At 47.3% G+C, this 25,025-nt stretch overlaps 1 protein-coding gene across 1 annotated transcript in view; it reads left to right on the plus strand.

Annotated features, from left to right (window-relative positions):
• The window catches only part of SPAG9 (sperm associated antigen 9), a 104,706-nt gene that overhangs the window by 27,910 nt on the left and 51,771 nt on the right, over nt 1–25,025 (plus strand). The window contains 4 exon segments of the mRNA XM_073660276.1: nt 21,341–21,366; nt 21,368–21,435; nt 21,716–21,786; nt 22,191–22,285. Coding sequence (XP_073516377.1) covers nt 21,341–21,366; nt 21,368–21,435; nt 21,716–21,786; nt 22,191–22,285 — 260 coding nt within the window.

The following is a 25,025-nucleotide window of genomic DNA, read 5'->3' on the forward strand; positions in this document are numbered from 1 at the left end:
CTGATCCTGAGTTACCTCCTGTATTATACTCCAGAGCTGCACTCACTATTCTGCTGGTGCAGTCACTGTGTACATACATTACATTACTGATCCTGAGTTACATCCTGTATTATACTCCAGAGCTGCACTCAATATTCTGCTGGTGCAGTCACTGTGTACATACATTACATTACTGATCCTGAGTTACATCCTGTATTATCCTCCAGAGCTGCACTCACTATTCTGCTGGTGCAGTCACTGTGTACATACCGGACATTACTGATCCTGAGTTACATCCTGTATTATACTCCAGAGCTGCACTCACTATTCTGCTGGAGCAGTCCCTGTGTACATACATTACATTACTGATCCGGAGTTACATCCTGTATTATACCCCAGAGCTGCACTCGCTATTCTGCTGGTGCAGTCACTGTATACATACATTACTGATCCTGAGTTACATCCTGTATTATACTCCAGAGCTGCACTCACTATTCTGCTGGTGCAGTCACTGTGTACATACATTACATTACTGATCCTGAGTTACATCCTGTATTATACTCCAGAGCTGCACTCAATATTCTGCTGGTGCAGTCACTGTGTACATACATTACATTACTGATCCTGAGTTACATCCTGTATTATCCTCCAGAGCTGCACTCACTATTCTGCTGGTGCAGTCACTGTGTACATACAGTACATTACTGATCCTGAGTTACATCCTGTATTATACTCCAGAGCTGCACTCACTATTCTGCTGGTGCAGTCACTGTGTATATACATTACATTACTGATCCTGAGTTACCTCCTGTATTATACTCCAGAGCTGCACTCACTATTCTGCTGGTGCAGTCACTGTGTACATACATTACATTACTGATCCTGAGTTACCTCCTGTATTATACCCCAGAGCTGCACTCACTATTCTGCTGGTGCAGTCACTGTGTACATACATTACATTACTGATCCTGAGTTACATCCTGTATTATACTCCAGAGCTGCACTCACTATTCTGCTGGTGCAGTCACTGTGTACATACATTACATTACTGATCCTGAGTTACATCCTGTATTATGCTCCAGAGCTGCACTCACTATTCTGCTGGTGCAGTCACTGTGTACATAAATTACATTACTGATCCTGAGTTACATCCGGTATTATACCCAGAGCTGCACTCACTATTCTGCTGGTGCAGTCACTGTGTACATACATTACATTACTGATCCTGAGTTACATCCTGTATTATACTCCAGAGCTGCACTCACTATTCTGCTGGTGCAGTCACTGTGTACATACGTTACATTACTGATCCTGAGTTACATCCTGTATTATACTCCAGAGCTGCACTCACTATTCTGCTGGTGCAGTCACTGTGTACATACATTACATTACTGATCCTGAGTTACATCCTGTATTATACTCCAGAGCTGCACTCACTATTCTGCTGGTGCAGTCCCTGTGTACATACATTACATTACTGATCCTGAGTTACATCCTGTATTATACCCCAGAGCTGCACTCGCTATTCTGCTGGTGCAGTCACTGTATACATACATTACTGATCCTGAGTTACATCCTGTATTATACCCCAGAGCTGCACTCACTATTCTGCTGGTGCAGTCACTGTGTACATACATTACTGATCCTGAGTTACCTCCTGTATTATGCTCCAGAGCTGCACTCACTATTCTGCTGGTGCAGTCACTGTGTACATACATTACATTACTGATCCTGAGTTACCTCCTGTAGTATACTCTAGAGCTGCACTCACTATTCTGCTGGTGCAGTCACTGTGTACATACATTACATTAGTGATCCTGAGTTACATCCTGTATTATACTCCAGAGCTGCACCCACTATTCTGCTGGTGCAGTCACTGTGTACATACATTACATTGCTGATCCTGAGTTACATCCTGTATTATACTCCAGAGCTGCACTCACTATTCTGCTGGTGCAGTCACTGTGTACATACATTACATTACTGATCCTGAGTAACCTCCTGTATTATCCTCCAGAGCTGCACTCACTATTCTGCTGGTGCAGTCACTGTGTACATACATTACATTACTGATCCTGAGTAACCTCCTGTATTATCCTCCAGAGCTGCACTCACTATTCTGCTGGTGCAGTCACTGTGTACATACATTACATTACTGATCCTGTGTAACCTCCTGTATTATCCTCCAGAGCTGCACTAACTATTCTGCTGGTGCAGTCACTGTGTACATACATAACATTACTGATCCTGAGTTACCTCCTGTATTATACTCCAGAGCTGCACTTACTATTCTGCTGGTGCAGTCACTGTGTACATACATTACATTACTGATCCTGAGTTACATCCTGTATTATACTCCAGAGCTGCACTCACTATTCTGCTGGTGCAGTCACTGTGTACATACATTACATTACTGATCCTGAGTTACATCCTGTATTATACCTCAGAGCTGCACTCACTATTCAGCTGGTGCAGTCACTGTGTACATACATTACATTACTGATCCTGAGTTACATCCTGTATTATACTCCAGAGCTGCACTCACTATTCTGCTGGTGCAGTCACTGTGTACATAAATTACATTACTGATCCTGAGTTACATCCGGTATTATTCCCCAGAGCTGCACTCACTATTCTGCTGGTGCAGTCACTGTGTGCATACATTACATTACTGATCCTGAGTTACATCCTGTATTATACTCCAGAGCTGCACTCACTATTCTGTTGGTGCAGTTACTGTGTACATACATTAAATTACTGATCCGGAGTTACCTCCTGTATTATACTCCAGAGCTGCACTCACTATTCTGCTGGTGCAGTCACTGTGTACATACATTACATTGGTGATCCTGAGTTACATCCTGTATTATACTCCAGAGCTGCACTCACTATTCTGCTGGTGCAGTCACTGTGTACATATATTACATTACTGATCCTGAGTTACCTCCTGTATTATACTCCAGAGCTGCACTCACTATTCTGCTGGTGCAGTCACTGTGTACATACATTACATTACTGATCCTGAGTTACATCCTGTATTATCCTCTAGAGCTGCACTCACTATTCTGCTGGTGCAGTCACTTTGTACATACATTACTGATCCTGAGTTACATCCTGTATTATACTCCAGAGCTGCACTCACTATTCTGCTGGTGCAGTCACTGTGTACATACATTACATTACTGATCCTGAGTTACCTCCTGTATTATACTCCAGAGCTGCACTCACTATTCTGCTGGTGCAGTCACTGTGTACATATATTACATTACTGATCCTGAGTTACCTCCTGTATTATACTCCAGAGCTGCACTCACTATTCTGCTGGTGCAGTCACTGTGTACATACATTACATTACTGATCCTGAGTTACATCCTGTATTATACTCCAGAGCTGCACTCACTATTCTGCTGGTGCAGTCACTGTGTACATACATTACATTACTGATCCTGAGTTACATCCTGTATTATACTCCAGAGCTGCACTCACTATTCTGCTGGTGCAGTCACTGTGTACATACATTACATTACTGATCCTGAGTTACATCCTGTATTATACTCCAGAGCTGCACTTACTATTCTGCTGGTGCAGTCACTGTGTACATAAATTACATTACTGACCCTGAGTTACATCCTGTATTATACCCCAGAGCTGCACTCACTATTCTGCTGGTGCAGTCACTGTGTACATACATTACATTACTGATCCTGAGTTACATCCTGTATTATACTCCAGAGCTGCACTTACTATTCTGCTGGTGCAGTCCCTGTGTCCATACATTACATTACTGATCCTGAGTTACATCCTGTATTATACTCCAGAGCTGCACTCACTATTCTGCTGGTGCAGTCACTGTGTACATACATTACATTACTGATCCTGAGTTACATCCTGTATTATACCCCAGAGCTGCACTCACTATTCTGCTGGTGCAGTCACTGTATACATACATTACATTACTGATCCTGAGTTACCTCCTGTATTATACTCCAGAGCTGCACTCACTATTCTGCTGGTGCAGTCCCTGTGTCCATACATTACATTGGTGATCCTGAGTTACATCCTGTATTATACTCCAGAGCTGCACTCACTATTCTGCTGGTGCAGTCACTGTGTACATATATTACATTACTGATCCTGAGTTACCTCCTGTATTATACTCCAGAGCTGCACTCACTATTCTGCTGGTGCAGTCACTGTGTACATACATTACATTACTGATCCTGAGTTACATCCTGTATTATACTCCAGAGCTGCACTCACTATTCTGCTGGTGCAGTCACTGTGTACATACATTACATAACTGATCCTGAGTTACCTCCTGTATTATACTCCAGAGCTGCACTCACTATTCTGCTGGTGCAGTCACTGTGTACATACATTACATTACTGATCCTGAGTTACATCCTGTATTATACTCCAGAGCTGCACTCACTATTCTGCTGGTGCAGTCACTGTGTACATACATTACATTACTGATCCTGAGTTACCTCCTGTATTATACTCCAGAGCTGCACTCACTATTCTGCTGGTGCAGTCCCTGTGTTCATACATTACATTACTGATCCTGAGTTACATCCTGTATTATACTCCAGAGCTGCACTCACTATTCTGCTGGTGTAGTCACTGTGTACATACATTACATTACTGATCCTGAGTTACATCCTGTATTATGCTCCAGAGCTGCACTCACTATTCTGCTGGTGTAGTCACTGTGTACATACATTACATTACTGATCCGGAGTTACATCCTGTATTATACCCCAGAGCTGCACTCATTATTCTGCTGGTGGAGTCACTGTGTACATACATTGCTGATCCTGAGTTACATCCTGTATTATACTCCAGAGCTGCACTCATTATTCTGCTGGTGGAGTCACTGTGTACATACATTACATTACTGATCCTGAGTTACCTCCTGTATTATACCCCAGAGCTGCACTCGCTGTTCTGCTGGTGCAGTCACTGTATACATACATTACTGATCCTGAGTTACATCCTGTATTATACCCCAGAGCTGCACTCACTATTCTGCTGGTGCAGTCACTGTGTACATTCATTACTGATCCTGAGTTACCTCCTGTATTATGCTCCAGAGCTGCGCTCACTATTCTGCTGGTGCAGTCACTGTGTACATACATTACATTACTAATCCGGAGTTACATCCTGTATTATACTCCAGAGCTGCACTCACTATTCTGCTGGTGGAGTCACTGTGTACATACATTAAATTAGTGATCCTGAGTTACCTCCTGTATTATACTCCAGAGCTGCACTCACTATTCTGCTGGTGCAGTCACTGTGTACATACATTACATTACTAATCCTGAGTTACATCCTGTATTATACTCCAGAGCTGCACTCACTATTCTGCTGGTGCAGTCACTGTGTACATACATTACTGATCCTGAGTTACCTCCTGTATTATACTCCAGAGCTGCACTCACTATTCTGCTGGTGCAGTCACTGTGTACATTACATTACTGATCCTGAGTTACATCCTGTATTATACTCCAGAGCTGCACTCACTATTCTGCTGGTGCGGTCACTGTGTACATACATTACTGATCCTGAGTTACCTCCTGTATTATACTCCAGAGCTGCACTCACTATTCTGCTGGTGCAGTCACTGTGTACATACATTACTGATCCTGAGTTACATCCTGTATTATACTCCAGAGCTGCACTCACTATTCTGCTGGTGCAGTCACTGTGTACATACATTACATTACTGATCCTGAGTTACATCCTGTATTATACTCCAGAGCTGCACTCACTATTCTGCTGGTGCAGTCACTGTGTACATACATTACATTACTGATCCTGAGATACCTCCTGTATTATACTCCAGAGCTGCACTCACTATTCTGCTGGTGCAGTCACTGTGTACATACATTACATTACTGATCCTGAGTTACATCCTGTATTATACTCCAGAGCTGCACTCACTATTCTGCTGGTGCAGTCACTGTGTACATACATTACATTACTTATCCTGAGTTACATCCTGTATTATACTCCAGAGCTGCACTCACTATTCTGCTGGTGCAGTCACTGTGTACATACATTACATTACTGATCCTGAGTTACCTCCTGTATTATACTCCAGAGCTGCAGTCACTATGTACATACATTACATTACTGATCCTGAGTTTCCTCCTGTATTATACTCCAGAGCTGCACTCACTATTCTGCTGGTGCAGTCACTGTGTACATACATTACATTACTGATCCTGAGTTACCTCCTGTATTATACTCCAGAGCTGCACTCACTATTCTGCTGGTGCAGTCACTGTGTACATACATTACATTGGTGATCCTGAGTTACATCCTGTATTATACCCCAGAGCTGCACTCAATATTCTGCTGGTGCAGTCACTGTGTACATACATTACATTACTGATCCTAAGTTACATCCTGTATTATACTCCAGAGCTGCACTCACTATTCTGCTGGTGCAGTCACTGTGTACATATATTACATTACTGATCCTGAGTTACCTCCTGTATTATACTCCAGAGCTGCACTCACTATTCTGCTGGTGCAGTCACTGTGTACATACATTGCATTACTGATCCTGAGTTACATCCTGTATTATCCTCCAGAGCTGCACTCACTATTCTGCTGGTGCTGTCACTGTGTACATACATTACATTACTGATCCTGAGTTACCTCCTGTATTATACTCCAGAGCTGCACTCACTATTCTGTTGGTGCAGTTACTGTGTACATACATTACATTACTGATCCTGTGTACATCCTGTATTATACTCCAGAGCTGCACTCACTATTCTGCTGGTGCAGTCACTGTGTACATACATTACATTACTGATCCTGAGTTACATCCTGTATTATACTCCAGAGCTGCACTCACTATTCTGCTGGTGCAGTCACTGTGTACATACATTACATTACTGATCCTGAGTTACATCCTGTATTATACTCCAGAGCTGCACTCACTATTCTGCTGGTGCAGTCACTGTGTACATACATTACATTACTGATCCTGAGTTACATCCTGTATTATACCCCAGAGCTGCACTCACTATTCTGCTGGTGCAGTCACTGTATACATACATTACATTACTGATCCTGAGTTACCTCCTGTATTATACTCCAGAGCTGCTCTCACTATTCTGCTGGTGCAGTCCCTGTGTACATACATTACATTGCTGATCCTGAGTTACCTCCTGTATTTTACTCCAGAGCTGCACTCACTATTCTGCTGGTGTAGTCACTGTGTACATACATTACATTACTGATCCTGAGTTACATCCTGTATTATGCTCCAGAGCTGCACTCACTATTCTGCTGGTGTAGTCACTGTGTACATACATTACATTACTGATCCGGAGTTACATCCTGTATTATACCCCAGAGCTGCACTCATTATTCTGCTGGTGGAGTCACTGTGTACATACATTGCTGATCCTGAGTTACATCCTGTATTATACTCCAGAGCTGCACTCATTATTCTGCTGGTGGAGTCACTGTGTACATACATTACATTACTGATCCTGAGTTACCTCCTGTATTATACCCCAGAGCTGCACTCGCTATTCTGCTGGTGCAGTCACTGTATACATACATTACTGATCCTGAGTTACCTCCTGTATTATGCTCCAGAGCTGCGCTCACTATTCTGCTGGTGCAGTCACTGTGTACATAAATTACTAATCCGGAGTTACATCCTGTATTATACTCCAGAGCTGCACTCACTATTCTGCTGGTGGAGTCACTGTGTACATACATTACATTAGTGATCCTGAGTTACCTCCTGTATTATACTCCAGAGCTGCACTCACTATTCTGCTGGTGCAGTCACTGTGTACATACATTACTGATCCTGAGTTACCTCCTGTATTATACTCCAGAGCTGCACTCACTATTCTGCTGGTGCAGTCACTGTGTACATACATTACTGATCCTGAGTTACATCCTGTATTATACTCCAGAGCTGCACTCACTATTCTGCTGGTGCAGTCATTGTGTACATACATTACATTACTGATCCTGAGTTACATCCTGTATTATACTCCAGAGCTGCACTCACTATTCTGCTGGTGCAGTCACTGTGTACATACATTACATTACTGATCCTGAGTTACATCCTGTATTATACTCCAGAGCTGCACTCACTATTCTGCTGGTGCAGTCACTGTGTACATACATTACATTACTGATCCTGAGATACCTCCTGTATTATACCCCAGAGCTGCACTCACTATTCTACTGGTGCAGTCACTGTGTACATACATTACATTACTGATCCTGAGTTACATCCTGTATTATACTCCAGAGCTGCACTCACTATTCTGCTGGTGCAGTCACTGTGTACATACATTACATTACTGATCCTGAGTTACATCCTGTATTATACTCCAGAGCTGCACTCACTATTCTGCTGGTGCAGTCACTGTGTACATACATTACATTACTGATCCTGAGTTACATCCTGTATTATACTCCAGAGCTGCACTCACTATTCTGCTGGTGCAGTCACTGTGTACATACATTACATTACTGATCCTGAGTTACATCCTGTATTATACTCCAGAGCTGCACTCACTATTCTGCTGGTGCAGTCACTGTGTACATACATTACATTACTGATCCTGAGTTACATCCTGTATTATACTCCAGAGCTGCACTCACTATTCTGCTGGTGCAGTCACTGTGTACATACATTACATTACTAATCCTGAGTTACATCCTGTATTATACTCCAGAGCTGCACTCACTATTCTGCTGGTGCAGTCACTGTGTACATACATTACATTACTGATCCTGAGTTACATCCTGTATTATACTTCAGAGCTGCACTCACTATTCTGCTGGTGCAGTCACTGTGTACATACATTACATTACTGATCCTGAGTTACATCCTGTATTATACTCCAGAGCTGCACTCACTATTCTGCTGGTGCAGTCACTGTGTACATACATTACATTACTGATCCTGAGATACCTCCTGTATTATACCCCAGAGCTGCACTCACTATTCTGCTGGTGCAGTCACTGTGTACATACATTACATTACTGATCCTGAGTTACATCCTGTATTATACTCCAGAGCTGCACTCACTATTCTGCTGGTGCAGTCACTGTGTACATACATTACTGATCCTGAGTTACATCCTGTATTATACTCCAGAGCTGCACTCACTATTCTGCTGGTGCAGTCACTGTGTACATACATTACATTACTGATCCTGAGTTACATCCTGTATTATACTCCAGAGCTGCACTCACTATTCTGCTGGTGCAGTCACTGTGTACATACATTACATTACTAATCCTGAGTTCCATCCTGTATTATACTCCAGAGCTGCACTCACTATTCTGCTGGTGCAGTCACTGTGTACATACATTACATTGGTGATCCTGAGTTACATCCTGTATTATACCCCAGAGCTGCACTCACTATTCTGCTGGTGCAGTCACTGTGTACATACATTACATTACTGATCCTAAGTTACATCCTGTATTATACTCCAGAGCTGCACTCACTATTCTGCTGGTGCAGTCACTGTGTACATACATTACATTACTGATCCTGAGTTACATCCTGTATTATACTCCAGAGCTGCACTCACTATTCTGCTGGTGCAGTCACTGTGTACATACATTACGTTACTGATCCTGAGTTACCTCCTGTATTATACTCCAGAGCTGCACTCACTATTCTGCTGGTGCAGTCACTGTGTACATACATTACATTACTGATCCTGAGTTACCTCCTGTATTATACTCCAGAGCTGCACTCACTATTCTGCTGGTGCAGTCACTGTGTACATACATTACATTACTGATCCTGAGTTACCTCCTGTATTATACTCCAGAGCTGCACTCACTATTCTGCTGGTGCAGTCACTGTGTACATACATTACATTACTGATCCTGAGTTACCTCCTGTATTATACCTCAGAGCTGCACTCACTATTCAGCTGGTGCAGTCACTGTGTACATACATTACATTACTGATCCTGAGTTACATCCTGTATTATACTCCAGAGCTGCACTCACTATTCTGCTGGTGCAGTCACTGTGTACATAAATTACATTACTGATCCTGAGTTACATCCGGTATTATACCCCAGAGCTGCACTCACTATTCTGCTGGTGCAGTCACTGTGTGCATACATTACATTACTGATCCTGAGTTACATCCTGTATTATACTCCAGAGCTGCACTCACTATTCTGTTGGTGCAGTTACTGTGTACATACATTAAATTACTGATCCGGAGTTACCTCCTGTATTATACTCCAGAGCTGCACTCACTATTCTGCTGGTGCAGTCACTGTGTACATACATTACATTGGTGATCCTGAGTTACATCCTGTATTATACTCCAGAGCTGCACTCACTATTCTGCTGGTGCAGTCACTGTGTACATATATTACATTACTGATCCTGAGTTACCTCCTGTATTATACTCCAGAGCTGCACTCACTATTCTGCTGGTGCAGTCACTGTGTACATACATTACATTACTGATCCTGAGTTACATCCTGTATTATCCTCCAGAGCTGCACTCACTATTCTGCTGGTGCAGTCACTTTGTACATACATTACTGATCCTGAGTTACATCCTGTATTATACTCCAGAGCTGCACTCACTATTCTGCTGGTGCAGTCACTGTGTACATACATTACATTACTGATCCTGAGTTACCTCCTGTATTATACTCCAGAGCTGCACTCACTATTCTGCTGGTGCAGTCACTGTGTACATACATTACATTGGTGATCCTGAGTTACATCCTGTATTATACTCCAGAGCTGCACTCACTATTCTGCTGGTGCAGTCACTGTGTACATATATTACATTACTGATCCTGAGTTACCTCCTGTATTATACTCCAGAGCTGCACTCACTATTCTGCTGGTGCAGTCACTGTGTACATACATTACATTACTGATCCTGAGTTACATCCTGTATTATACTCCAGAGCTGCACTCACTATTCTGCTGGTGCAGTCACTGTGTACATACATTACATTACTGATCCTGAGTTACATCCTGTATTATACTCCAGAGCTGCACTCACTATTCTGCTGGTGCAGTCACTGTGTACATACATTACATTACTGATCCTGAGTTACATCCTGTATTATACTCCAGAGCTGCACTTACTATTCTGCTGGTGCAGTCACTGTGTACATACATTACATTACTGACCCTGAGTTACATCCTGTATTATACCCCAGAGCTGCACTCACTATTCTGCTGGTGCAGTCACTGTGTACATACATTACATTACTGATCCTGAGTTACATCCTGTATTATACTCCAGAGCTGCACTTACTATTCTGCTGGTGCAGTCCCTGTGTCCATACATTACATTACTGATCCTGAGTTACATCTTGTATTATACTCCAGAGCTGCACTCACTATTCTGCTGGTGCAGTCACTGTGTACATACATTACATTACTGATCCTGAGTTACATCCTGTATTATACCCCAGAGCTGCACTCACTATTCTGCTGGTGCAGTCACTGTATACATACATTACATTACTGATCCTGAGTTACCTCCTGTATTATACTCCAGAGCTGCACTCACTATTCTGCTGGTGCAGTCCCTGTGTCCATACATTACATTGGTGATCCTGAGTTACATCCTGTATTATACTCCAGAGCTGCACTCACTATTCTGCTGGTGCAGTCACTGTGTACATATATTACATTACTGATCCTGAGTTACCTCCTGTATTATACTCCAGAGCTGCACTCACTATTCTGCTGGTGCAGTCACTGTGTACATACATTACATTACTGATCCTGAGTTACATCCTGTATTATACCCCAGAGCTGCACTCACTATTCTGCTGGTGCAGTCACTGTGTACATACATTACATTGGTGATCCTGAGTTACATCCTGTATTATACTCCAGAGCTGCACTCACTATTCTGCTGGTGCAGTCACTGTGTACATATATTACATTGGTGATCCTGAGTTACATCCTGTATTATACTCCAGAGCTGCACTCACTATTCTGCTGGTGCAGTCCCTGTGTCCATACATTACATTGGTGATCCTGAGTTACATCCTGTATTATACTCCAGAGCTGCACTCACTATTCTGCTGGTGCAGTCACTGTGTACATATATTACATTACTGATCCTGAGTTACCTCCTGTATTATACTCCAGAGCTGCACTCACTATTCTGCTGGTGCAGTCACTGTGTACATACATTACATAACTGATCCTGAGTTACCTCCTGTATTATACTCCAGAGCTGCACTCACTATTCTGCTGGTGCAGTCACTGTGTACATACATTACATTACTGATCCTGAGTTACATCCTGTATTATACTCCAGAGCTGCACTCACTATTCTGCTGGTGCAGTCACTGTGTACATACATTACATTACTGATCCTGAGTTACATCCTGTATTATACTCCAGAGCTGCACTTACTATTCTGCTGGTGCAGTCACTGTGTACATACATTACATTACTGACCCTGAGTTACATCCTGTATTATACCCCAGAGCTGCACTCACTATTCTGCTGGTGCAGTCACTGTGTACATACATTACATTACTGATCCTGAGTTACATCCTGTATTATACTCCAGAGCTGCACTTACTATTCTGCTGGTGCAGTCACTGTGTACATACATTACATTACTGATCCTGAGTTACATCCTGTATCATACTCCAGAGCTGCACTCACTATTCTGCTGGTGCAGTCACTGTGTACATACATTACATTACTGATCCTGAGTTACATCCTGTATTATACCCCAGAGCTGCACTCACTATTCTGCTGGTGCAGTCACTGTATACATACATTACATTACTGATCCTGAGTTACCTCCTGTATTATACTCCAGAGCTGCTCTCACTATTCTGCTGGTGCAGTCCCTGTGTTCATACATTACATTACTGATCCTGAGTTACATCCTGTATTATACTCCAGAGCTGCACTCACTATTCTGCTGGTGTAGTCACTGTGTACATACATTACATTACTGATCCTGAGTTACATCCTGTTTTATGCTCCAGAGCTGCACTCACTATTCTGCTGGTGTAGTCACTGTGTACATACATTACATTACTGATCCGGAGTTACATCCTGTATTATACCCCAGAGCTGCACTCATTATTCTGCTGGTGGAGTCACTGTGTACATACATTGCTGATCCTGAGTTACATCCTGTATTATACTCCAGAGCTGCACTCATTATTCTGCTGGTGGAGTCACTGTGTACATACATTACATTACTGATCCTGAGTTACCTCCTGTATTATACCCCAGAGCTGCACTCGCTGTTCTGCTGGTGCAGTCACTGTATACATACATTACTGATCCTGAGTTACATCCTGTATTATACCCCAGAGCTGCACTCACTATTCTGCTGGTGCAGTCACTGTGTACATTCATTACTGATCCTGAGTTACCTCCTGTATTATGCTCCAGAGCTGCGCTCACTATTCTGCTGGTGCAGTCACTGTGTACATACATTACATTACTAATCCGGAGTTACATCCTGTATTATACTCCAGAGCTGCACTCACTATTCTGCTGGTGGAGTCACTGTGTACATACATTAAATTAGTGATCCTGAGTTACCTCCTGTATTATACTCCAGAGCTGCACTCACTATTCTGCTGGTGCAGTCACTGTGTACATACATTACATTACTAATCCTGAGTTACATCCTGTATTATACTCCAGAGCTGCACTCACTATTCTGCTGGTGCAGTCACTGTGTACATACATTACTGATCCTGAGTTACCTCCTGTATTATACTCCAGAGCTGCACTCACTATTCTGCTGGTGCAGTCACTGTGTACATTACATTACTGATCCTGAGTTACATCCTGTATTATACTCCAGAGCTGCACTCACTATTCTGCTGGTGCGGTCACTGTGTACATACATTACTGATCCTGAGTTACCTCCTGTATTATACTCCAGAGCTGCACTCACTATTCTGCTGGTGCAGTCACTGTGTACATACATTACTGATCCTGAGTTACATCCTGTATTATACTCCAGAGCTGCACTCACTATTCTGCTGGTGCAGTCACTGTGTACATACATTACATTACTGATCCTGAGTTACATCCTGTATTATACTCCAGAGCTGCACTCACTATTCTGCTGGTGCAGTCACTGTGTACATACATTACATTACTGATCCTGAGATACCTCCTGTATTATACCCCAGAGCTGCACTCACTATTCTGCTGGTGCAGTCACTGTGTACATACATTACATTACTGATCCTGAGTTACATCCTGTATTATACTCCAGAGCTGCACTCACTATTCTGCTGGTGCAGTCACTGTGTACATACATTACATTACTGATCCTGAGTTACATCCTGTATTATACTCCAGAGCTGCACTCACTATTCTGCTGGTGCAGTCACTGTGTACATACATTACATTACTGATCCTGAGTTACATCCTGTATTATACTCCAGAGCTGCACTCACTATTCTGCTGGTGCAGTCACTGTGTACATACATTACATTACTTATCCTGAGTTACATCCTGTGTTATACTCCAGAGCTGCACTCACTATTCTGCTGGTGCAGTCACTGTGTACATACATTACATTACTGATCCTGAGTTACATCCTGTATTATACTCCAGAGCTGCAGTCACTATGTACATACATTACATTACTGATCCTGAGTTTCCTCCTGTATTATACTCCAGAGCTGCACTCACTATTCTGCTGGTGCAGTCACTGTGTACATACATTACATTACTGATCCTGAGTTACCTCCTGTATTATACTCCAGAGCTGCACTCACTATTCTGCTGGTGCAGTCACTGTGTACATACATTACATTGGTGATCCTGAGTTACATCCTGTATTATACCCCAGAGCTGCACTCAATATTCTGCTGGTGCTGTCACTGTGTACATACATTACATTACTGATCCTGAGTTACCTCCTGTATTATACTCCAGAGCTGCACTCACTATTCTGTTGGTGCAGTTACTGTGTACATACATTACATTACTGATCCTGTGTACATCCTGTATTATACTCCAGAGCTGCACTCACTATTCTGCTGGTGCTGTCACTGTGTACATACATTACATTACTGATCCTGAGTTACCTCCTGTATTATACTCCAGAGCTGCACTCACTATTCTGCTGGTGCAGTCACTGTGTACATATATTACATTACTGATCCTGAGTTACCTCCTGTATTATACTCCAGAGCTGCACTCACTATTCTGCTGGTGCAGTCACTGTGTACATACATTGCATTACTGATCCTGAGTTACATCCTGTATTATCCTCCAGAGCTGCACTCACTATTCTGCTGGTGCTGTCACTGTGTACATACATTACATTACTGATCCTGAGTTACCTCCTGTATTATACTCCAGAGCTGCACTCACTATTCTGTTGGTGCAGTTACTGTGTACATACATTACATTACTGATCCTGTGTACATCCTGTATTATACTCCAGAGCTGCACTCACTATTCTGCTGGTGCAGTCACTGTGTACATACATTACATTACTGATCCTGAGTTACATCCTGTATTATACTCCAGAGCTGCACTCACTGTTCTGCTGGTGCAGTCACTGTGTACATACATTACATTACTGATCCTGAGTTACATCCTGTATTATACTCCAGAGCTGCACTCACTATTCTGCTGGTGCAGTCACTGTGTACATACATTACATTACTGATCCTGAGTTACATCCTGTATTATACCCCAGAGCTGCACTCACTATTCTGCTGGTGCAGTCACTGTATACATACATTACATTACTGATCCTGAGTTACCTCCTGTATTATACTCCAGAGCTGCTCTCACTATTCTGCTGGTGCAGTCCCTGTGTACATACATTACATTGCTGATCCTGAGTTACCTCCTGTATTTTACTCCAGAGCTGCACTCACTATTCTGCTGGTGTAGTCACTGTGTACATACATTACATTACTGATCCTGAGTTACATCCTGTATTATGCTCCAGAGCTGCACTCACTATTCTGCTGGTGTAGTCACTGTGTACATACATTACATTACTGATCCGGAGTTACATCCTGTATTATACCCCAGAGCTGCACTCATTATTCTGCTGGTGGAGTCACTGTGTACATACATTGCTGATCCTGAGTTACATCCTGTATTATACTCCAGAGCTGCACTCATTATTCTGCTGGTGGAGTCACTGTGTACATACATTACATTACTGATCCTGAGTTACCTCCTGTATTATACCCCAGAGCTGCACTCGCTATTCTGCTGGTGCAGTCACTGTATACATACATTACTGATCCTGAGTTACCTCCTGTATTATGCTCCAGAGCTGCGCTCACTATTCTGCTGGTGCAGTCACTGTGTACATACATTACTAATCCGGAGTTACATCCTGTATTATACTCCAGAGCTGCACTCACTATTCTGCTGGTGGAGTCACTGTGTACATACATTACATTAGTGATCCTGAGTTACCTCCTGTATTATACTCCAGAGCTGCACTCACTATTCTGCTGGTGCAGTCACTGTGTACATACATTACTGATCCTGAGTTACCTCCTGTATTATACTCCAGAGCTGCACTCACTATTCTGCTGGTGCAGTCACTGTGTACATACATTACTGATCCTGAGTTACATCCTGTATTATACTCCAGAGCTGCACTCACTATTCTGCTGGTGCAGTCATTGTGTACATACATTACATTACTGATCCTGAGTTACATCCTGTATTATACTCCAGAGCTGCACTCACTATTCTGCTGGTGCAGTCACTGTGTACATACATTACATTACTGATCCTGAGTTACATCCTGTATTATACTCCAGAGCTGCACTCACTATTCTGCTGGTGCAGTCACTGTGTACATACATTACATTACTGATCCTGAGATACCTCCTGTATTATACCCCAGAGCTGCACTCACTATTCTACTGGTGCAGTCACTGTGTACATACATTACATTACTGATCCTGAGTTACCTCCTGTATTATACTCCAGAGCTGCACTCACTATTCTGCTGGTGCAGTCACTGTGTACATACATTACATTACTGATCCTAAGTTACATCCTGTATTATACTCCAGAGCTGCACTCACTATTCTGCTGGTGCAGTCACTGTGTACATACATTACATTACTGATCCTAAGTTACATCCTGTATTATACTCCAGAGCTGCACTCACTATTCTACTGGTGCAGTCACTGTGTACATACATTACATTACTGATCCTGAGTTACCTCCTGTATTATACTCCAGAGCTGCACTCACTATTCTGCTGGTGCAGTCACTGTGTACATACATTACATTACTGATCCTAAGTTACATCCTGTATTATACTCCAGAGCTGCACTCACTATTCTGCTGGTGCAGTCACTGTGTACATACATTACATTACTGATCCTGAGTTACATCCTGTATTATACTCCAGAGCTGCACTCACTATTCTGCTGGTGCAGTCACTGTGTACATACATTACTTTACTGATCCTGAGTTACCTCCTGTATTATACTCCAGAGCTGCACTCACTATTCTGCTGGTGCAGTCACTGTGTACATACATTACATTACTGATCCTGAGTTACCTCCTGTATTATACTCCAGAGCTGCACTCACTATTCTGCTGGTGCAGTCACTGTGTACATACATTACATTACTGATCCTGAGTTACCTCCTGTATTATACTCCAGAGCTGCACTCACTATTCTGCTGGTGCAGTCACTGTGTACATACATTACATTACTGATCCTGAGTTACATCCTGTATTATACTCCAGAGCTGCACTCACTATTCTGCTGCTGCAGTCACTGTGTACATACATTACATTACTGATCCTGAGTTACATCCTGTATTATACTCCAGAGCTGCACTCACTATTCTGCTGGTGCAGTCACTGTGTACATACATTACATTACTGATCCTGAGTTACATCCTGTATTATACCCCAGAGCTGCACTCACTATTCTGCTGGTGCAGTCATTGTGTACATACATTACATTACTGATCCTGAGTAACCTCCTGTATTATACTCCAGAGCTGCACTCACTATTCTGCTGGTACAGTCACTGTGTACATACATTACTGATGCAGTGTTGTACCCCAGAGCTGCGCTCCCTAGTATTGGTGATCTGTGGCTGTTCTCTGGCCTCACTATCTTTTGTTCTCAGTATTTCTCCTCTGGTTGATTCTGCTGTTAACCCTTCCTCCGCTGGGGGTGTTTTCTAGTATAACCAGGTACCGTTGTGTTCATGTAGAATCGGGGGCGCTGCTTCTTGTCTATAGGGGGCAGCAGTGAGCAGTGTGCATGCTTCCTCTTAGGTCCCCTGTTGGTGATGGTCGCTCCCGGCAGACTTTTCTGGTCTTGCTCCTCGGTGAATCATTGAGGACATTCCTCTGCTCTCCTTCCTTCGTTGACACCGGCCGCTCTCTTCGGCCGCTCTCTTCGGCCGCTCTCTTCGGCCGCTCTCTTCGGCCGCTCTCTTCGGCCGCTCTCCTCGCTCTGCTCATTGCTTTACAGAGGAGCTGTGGACACAAACACTAGTTCTGCAAACACCTCAACTTGTAAAGTCGCTTTGCTGTTTTTGGATGAAAAACTGTTTGCAAAAGTCTGCATGCCCTGTATGTGATGGAGCAGTCAAGTAGTAATCAGAAACACTCTGTCTGCTGCCTGGCTGGGGTGGGGGCTCTGGGAGGGTCTCGCTTCCTGGTGTCATCTCCGCAGTGTGTGCAGCTCCCTGTTGCCCTGCCAGTGGATGTGTCATGCTGTTTCACTACAACGGTCATGGGCCGGGGGTGACAACCACACAGGACACAATGTCACATCTACAGTCCAGGAAATCCTCACTTCAGGACGGGGTGGAGGAGAGACTGGAGCGGGGGACAGGGTGGAGGAGAGACTGGAGCGGGGAACAGGGTGGAGGAGAGACTGGAGCGGGGAACAGGGTGGAGGAGAGACTGGAGGAGAGACTGGGGTGGGGGACAGGGTGGAGGAGAGCCTGGGGCGGGGGATGGGACGGAGTGGGGAGACTGGGGCGGGGTACGGGACGGAGTGGGAAGACTGGGGCGGGGGACGGGACGGAGCGGGGAGACTGGGGCGGGGGACGGGACGGAGCGGGGAGACTGGGGCGGGGGACGGGACGGAGCGGGGAGACTGGGGCGGGGGACGGGACGGAGCGGGGAGACTGGGGCGGGGGACGAGACGGAGCGGGGAGACTGGGGCGGGGGACGGGACGGAGCGGGGAGACTGGGGCGGGGGACGGGACGGAGCGGGGAGACTGGGGCGGGGGGACGGGACGGAGCGGGGGGACGGGACGGAGCGGGGAGACTGGGGCGGGGGGACGGGACGGAGCGGGGAGACTGGGGCGGGGGGACGGGACCGAGCGGGGAGACTGGGACGGAGCGGGGAGACTGGGGCGGGGGGACGGGACGGAGCGGGGAGACTGGGACGGAGCGGGGAGACTGGGACGGAGCGGGGAGACTGGGACGGAGCGGGGAGACTGGGACGGAGCGGGGAGACTGGGACGGAGCGGGGAGACTGGGACGGAGCGGGGAGACTGGGACGGAGCGGGGAGACTGGGACGGAGCGGGGAGACTGGGGCGGGGGGACGGGACGGAGCCGGGAGACTGGGGCGGGGGGACGGGACGGAGCCGGGAGACTGGGGCGGGGGGACGGGACGGAGCCGGGAGACTGGGGCGGGGGGACGGGACGGAGCCGGGAGACTGGGGCGGGGGGACGGGACGGAGCGGGGAGACTGGGGCGGGGGGACGGGACGGAGCGGGGAGACTGGGGCGGGGGGACGGGACGGAGCGGGGAGACTGGGGCGGGGGGACGGGACGGGACGGAGCGGGGAGACTGGGGCGGGGGGACGGGACGGGACGGAGCGGGGAGACTGGGGCGGGGGACGGGACGGAGCGGGGAGACTGGGGCGGGGGGACGGGACGGAGCGCGGAGACTGGGGCGGGGGGATGGGACGGAGCGGGGAGACTGGGGCGGGGGGACGGAGGGGACAGAGGGGAGCCTGGAGGGAGGAGACTCGCCCCGCAGTGTTGTCTTCCCTTTTCGGCAGACAGCACCATAGGACTCTCTATCTGCCAGACTCTGTCCCCGTCTGCCCCAAAGATGAAGCCTGGAATGATGCAATAAAAGATCATTTCATTCTGCAGAGCTCAGTAAAGTGCCCCCCCACCCCCCCTCTAACCCCCTCTAGCCCCCCCTAGCCCTCCCGCCATTGATTGCTCTCCAGTCCGCCGCTGCCGTTTTTAACACTAGATACATCATCTGATTTGTAACGATGACGTTTTAGTGCCTGAACTTAGTATTGTTTTGAATCCCTGCATGTCTTTCCCCGTTGGCTGTCAGGGCATGCTGGGGGTTGTAGTGTCCCTGCAGTGGAACACACTGGGCTCTTACCCTTCACCCCCCAATGATACAATCACAGGAATAACCGGATCCTATGGAAGTATCGAGTGTTGCAGAATTGCTCTTCTTACCCCCCCGTGTGACGATGGCGCCCCTCACCTGTCTTCCCGCGGTCGTGGTGCTGCCCTTCGGGTTCCCACTCCGACCCGTTCTTTCGGTGCCAGGACAGTTTGTGGTTTAGTTGGCGCTGGTGACAGCGACAAAGTTTAATTTGCTGCTGAGAAAATACAGGACTCCTGGTAAAGTGAGGGGCGCAGCGATGAGGGCATGGGGCGACCGCCGGGACTTTTCGCTCAGTCAGTTCCTATCACAATGGGTGGGGATGACTGGTGGGCTCAGGGATTGCTGCTCTGGGACTTTCTAGAGCCCCGTGCGGGGGTTAGCGCAGGTTCATTGTCAGCAGTGACCCCCGTCCCCCCCCGTCCCCTGTGGGGGGCAGCATACAAATAATTTACTTTGCCTTTCATACACCCAGAGCTGCAATCACAGTTCTGCTGCATTTCTGTTTGTGTCCTATTTACAAGCAGTAAAACACAAAAGTAACGGAACCCACAACTTATATAATTCCAGTAGATACATCATCCCCTCTCATCAGATGAGCAGTCATGTGACCGCAGGCGTGAGGACGGATTGGGGGCCGCAGGGCCGACGTGACACTCAGAAGGTCTGTGCCTTGTGATGTTGTATAGTGAAGGCATGAGGTTCTGATAACCAATATGGCGGTCATCCCCCTCCCCCGGCAAACTGGCTGGGGTTGAAGGGGTTAACCAGGGCAGCAGCAGGCAATGTCTATAAACAGGGAGTGTGTATGGTCAGGAGTGTTGCGCCCCCCAGTGGACAATCTGTATACGACACGGTTAACCCTGTGACACCTGCAGGTCTGGAGATTTAGGGCTGGAGGGGTTAATTATGATTAATTATTTCCCTTTTTAATGAGTTTTCTTCTTTTTTTTTTTTCTCTCTGTAGAAATTCATTGAGTTTGAGGACTTACAGGAGGGTGGAGTACCTGGAGTCCCAAACCAGACAACTGGAGCTGAAGGCGAAGAACTATGCGGATCAGAGTAAGAGCGGCGCCGGCCTGGGAGATCCACTCATATACGGGGATATTGCCCGGCTGCGTGCCGGGAGCGCCCCCCAAATCCTGGCGTATAGTGAGAACCATTGACAGCAGATAATCAATGTTACTCCCCTTACCCATCGGTGGTATTTGCACCACATGGACCCGAGTGTGTAGCTGCTTGATGCTTTGTGCACATAGTTGCGCTTCCACATTTGTTCTCCCTGTACTGACATCTCTCGGTTCTCGACTCCTGTGATATTATCTGGATTTTCTATTTACAGTCAGTCGCTTGGAGGAGAGAGAAGCAGAACTGAAGAAGGAGTACAATGCCTTGCACCAGCGCCATTCAGAGGTACGGCGGCAAATGTGGCCCCCCTTGTGCGGTCGCTGGCCCCCCTTGTGCGGTCGCTGGCCCCCCTTGTGCGGTCGCTGGCCCCCCTTGTGCGGTCGCTGGCCCCCCTTGTGCGGCCGCTGGCCCCCCTTGTGCAGCCGCTGGCCCCCCTTGTGCGGCCGCTGGCCCCCTACGAGTGAGATTATACCCATGTGCTATATGTCCATTACCTACGGGGTTTAGGGAGTGTCACCGCCCCTTTAAAGTTATAATTTGTGTTAGTTGGAGTCCCCCTTTTAATATAGAGCTGTGGGTTTTCTGTTGGGTTTCAGTGTTTTTTTCTGAATTTTTTGCTCCCTCTCCTATACATAACGGTGAGGGTTGTTGCCGATAATCCCAGATGATAATCCCGCATCTTCCTGCAGATAATCCACAATTACATGGAGCACCTGGAGCGGACCAAGCTGCAGCAGCTGATAGGGGCCGAGCAGCTGGAATCTACCATGCACAGTAAGATCAGGTAAGGGAGGAGGGGAGGCCGGACCCCACAGACAATGACCCCATTGTATGGAAATCCCTGAACAATGCTGCGGCTGATGCAGAAAAGCCGGATGAATGATCGGAATTCATAGGGGCGGAATGTGCCGAAAAGCCGCAGCTGCCAGTCACCGGCCACAATGCCGCCATTTATGCAAGTTGTAACTTGTCCGGAGCTCGGCCATAGTCTGACACTTTTATGCAGGGAGGGCCACAAGCTCAGCTCCGGGGCCCCTGTGTGCTTTCTGCAGGGTGACGCTTATCAGAGCCGTCGCAGTAATGCTGCCTATATTCTACAGAGTAACCAATCAAGAGTTCCATTTTGCTAGAGCAACCAATCAGCGCTCTGGTTTCATTGTCCATAGCATTTTTGTTTAAAAACTTAAAGTAAAAAAAAACAATATCGGCTGCCGTCCTTTCACATATTCTGTATCCTGCAATATTGCAGTATGAACAGAAAATCAATCCCAGCGGCCGGCTTGTGTCTCAGCCCAGCGGCCGGCTTGTGTCTCAGGTGCAGCCACGGCCGGGAGAGTGGCCTTCACCCATAGCGGCTGATCGGTGCGCTGCGAAGGTGTCCGTAGAATAACGCTGCCACTGGACCGCAGATGTCAGAGCTGGACAGCAGCGCTTAAGGAGTTACTGGCTGCAATCAGAGCTACTATGTGTGTGTGTGGGGGGGGGCATCCTACTGTGTGTGTGTGTGGGGGCATCCTACTGTATGTGTGTGGGGGCATCCTACTGTATGTGTGTGGGGGCATCCTACTGTGTGTGTGTGGGGGCATCCTACTGTGTGTGTGTGGGGGCATCCTACTGTGTGTGTGTGGGGGCATCCTACTGTGTGTGTGTGGGGGCATCCTACTTTGTGTGTGTGGGGGCATCCTACTGTGTGTGTGTGTGGGGGCATCCTACTGTGTGTGTGTGGGGGCATCCTACTGTGTGTGTGTGGGGGCATCCTACTGTGTGTGTGTGTGGGGGCATCCTACTGTGTGTGTGTGTGGGGGCATCCTACTGTGTGTGTGTGTGGGGGGGCATCCTACTGTGTGTGTGTGGGGGGGCATCCTACTGTGTGTGTGTGGGGGGGGAATCCTACTGTGTGTGTGTGGGGGGGGAATCCTACTGTGTGTGTGGGGGGGCATCCTACTGTGTGTGTGGGGGGGCATCCTACTGTGTGTGTGTGTGGGGGGCATCCTACTGTGTGTGTGTGTGGGGGGCATCCTACTGTGTGTGTGTGGGGGGCATCCTACTGTGTGTGTGTGGGGGGCATCCTACTGTGTGTGTGTGGGGGCATCCTACTGTGTGTGTGTGGGGGGCATCCTACTGTGTGTGTGTGGGGGGGGCATCCTACTGTGTGTGTGTGTGGGGGCATCCTACTGTGTGTGTGTGTGGGGGCATCCTAGTGTGTGTGTGTGTGTGGGGGCATGCTAGTGTGTGTGTGTGGGGGCATGCTAGTGTGTGTGTGTGGGGGCATGCTAGTGTGTGTGTGTGGGGGCATGCTAGTGTGTGTGTGGGGCATCCTACTGTGTGTGTGTGTGGGGGGCATCCTACTGTGTGTGTGTGTGTGGGGGGGGCATCCTACTGTGTGTGTGTGGGGGCATCCTACTGTGTGTGTGTGGGGGGCATCCTACTGTGTGTGTGTGGGGGCATCCTACTGTGTGTGTGTGGGGGTGGCATCCTACTGTGTGTGTGTGTGTGGGGGGCATCCTACTGTGTGTGTGTGTGTTGGGGGGGGCATCCTACTGTGTGTGTGTGGGGGGGCATCCTACTGTGTGTGTGTGGGGGGGCATCCTACTGTGTGTGTGTGGGGGGGCATCCTACTGTGTGTGTGTGGGGGGGCATCCTACTGTGTGTGTGTGGGGGGGCATCCTACTGTGTGTGTGTGTGTGTGGGGGGGCATCCTACTGTGTGTGTGTGTGTGTGGGGGGGGGCATCCTACTGTGTGTGTGTGGGGGGGCATCCTACTGTGTGTGTGGGGGGGGGCATCCTACTGTGTGTGTGTGGGGGGGCATCCTACTGTGTGTGTGTGGGGGGGCATCCTACTGTGTGTGTGTGGGGGGGCATCCTACTGTGTGTGTGTGGGGGGGCATCCTACTGTGTGTGTGTGGGGGGCATCCTACTGTGTGTGTGTGGGGGGCATCCTACTGTGTGTGTGTGTGGGGGGCATCCTACTGTGTGTGTGTGTGGGGGGCATCCTACTGCGTGTGTGTGTGGGGGGCATCCTACTGCGTGTGTGTGTGTGGGGGGCATCCTACTGCGTGTGTGTGTGTGGGGGGCATCCTACTGCGTGTGTGTGTGTGGGGGGCATCCTACTGCGTGTGTGTGTGTGGGGGGCATCCTACTGCGTGTGTGTGTGGGGGGCATCCTACTGCGTGTGTGTGTGGGGGGCATCCTACTGCGTGTGTGTGTGGGGGGCATCCTACTGCGTGTGTGTGTGGGGGGCATCCTACTGCGTGTGTGTGTGGGGGGGCATCCTACTGTGTGTGTGTGGGGGGGCATCCTACTGCGTGTGTGTGTGGTGGGGCATCCTACTGCGTGTGTGTGTGGTGGGGCATCCTACTGCGTGTGTGTGTGGGGGGCATCCTACTGCGTGTGTGTGTGGGGGGCATCCTACTGCGTGTGTGTGTTGGGGGGGGCATCCTACTGTGTGTGTGGGGAGGTGCATCCTACTGTGTGTGTGTGGGGGCATCCTACTGCTTGTCGGGGTGGGGGCATCCTACTGCGTG

This window comes from Phyllobates terribilis, unplaced genomic scaffold, assembly GCF_046119375.1.
Source record: "Phyllobates terribilis strain yellow unplaced genomic scaffold, ASM4611937v1 Scaffold_25__1_contigs__length_18738178, whole genome shotgun sequence".
NCBI lineage: Eukaryota > Metazoa > Chordata > Amphibia > Anura > Dendrobatidae > Phyllobates > Phyllobates terribilis.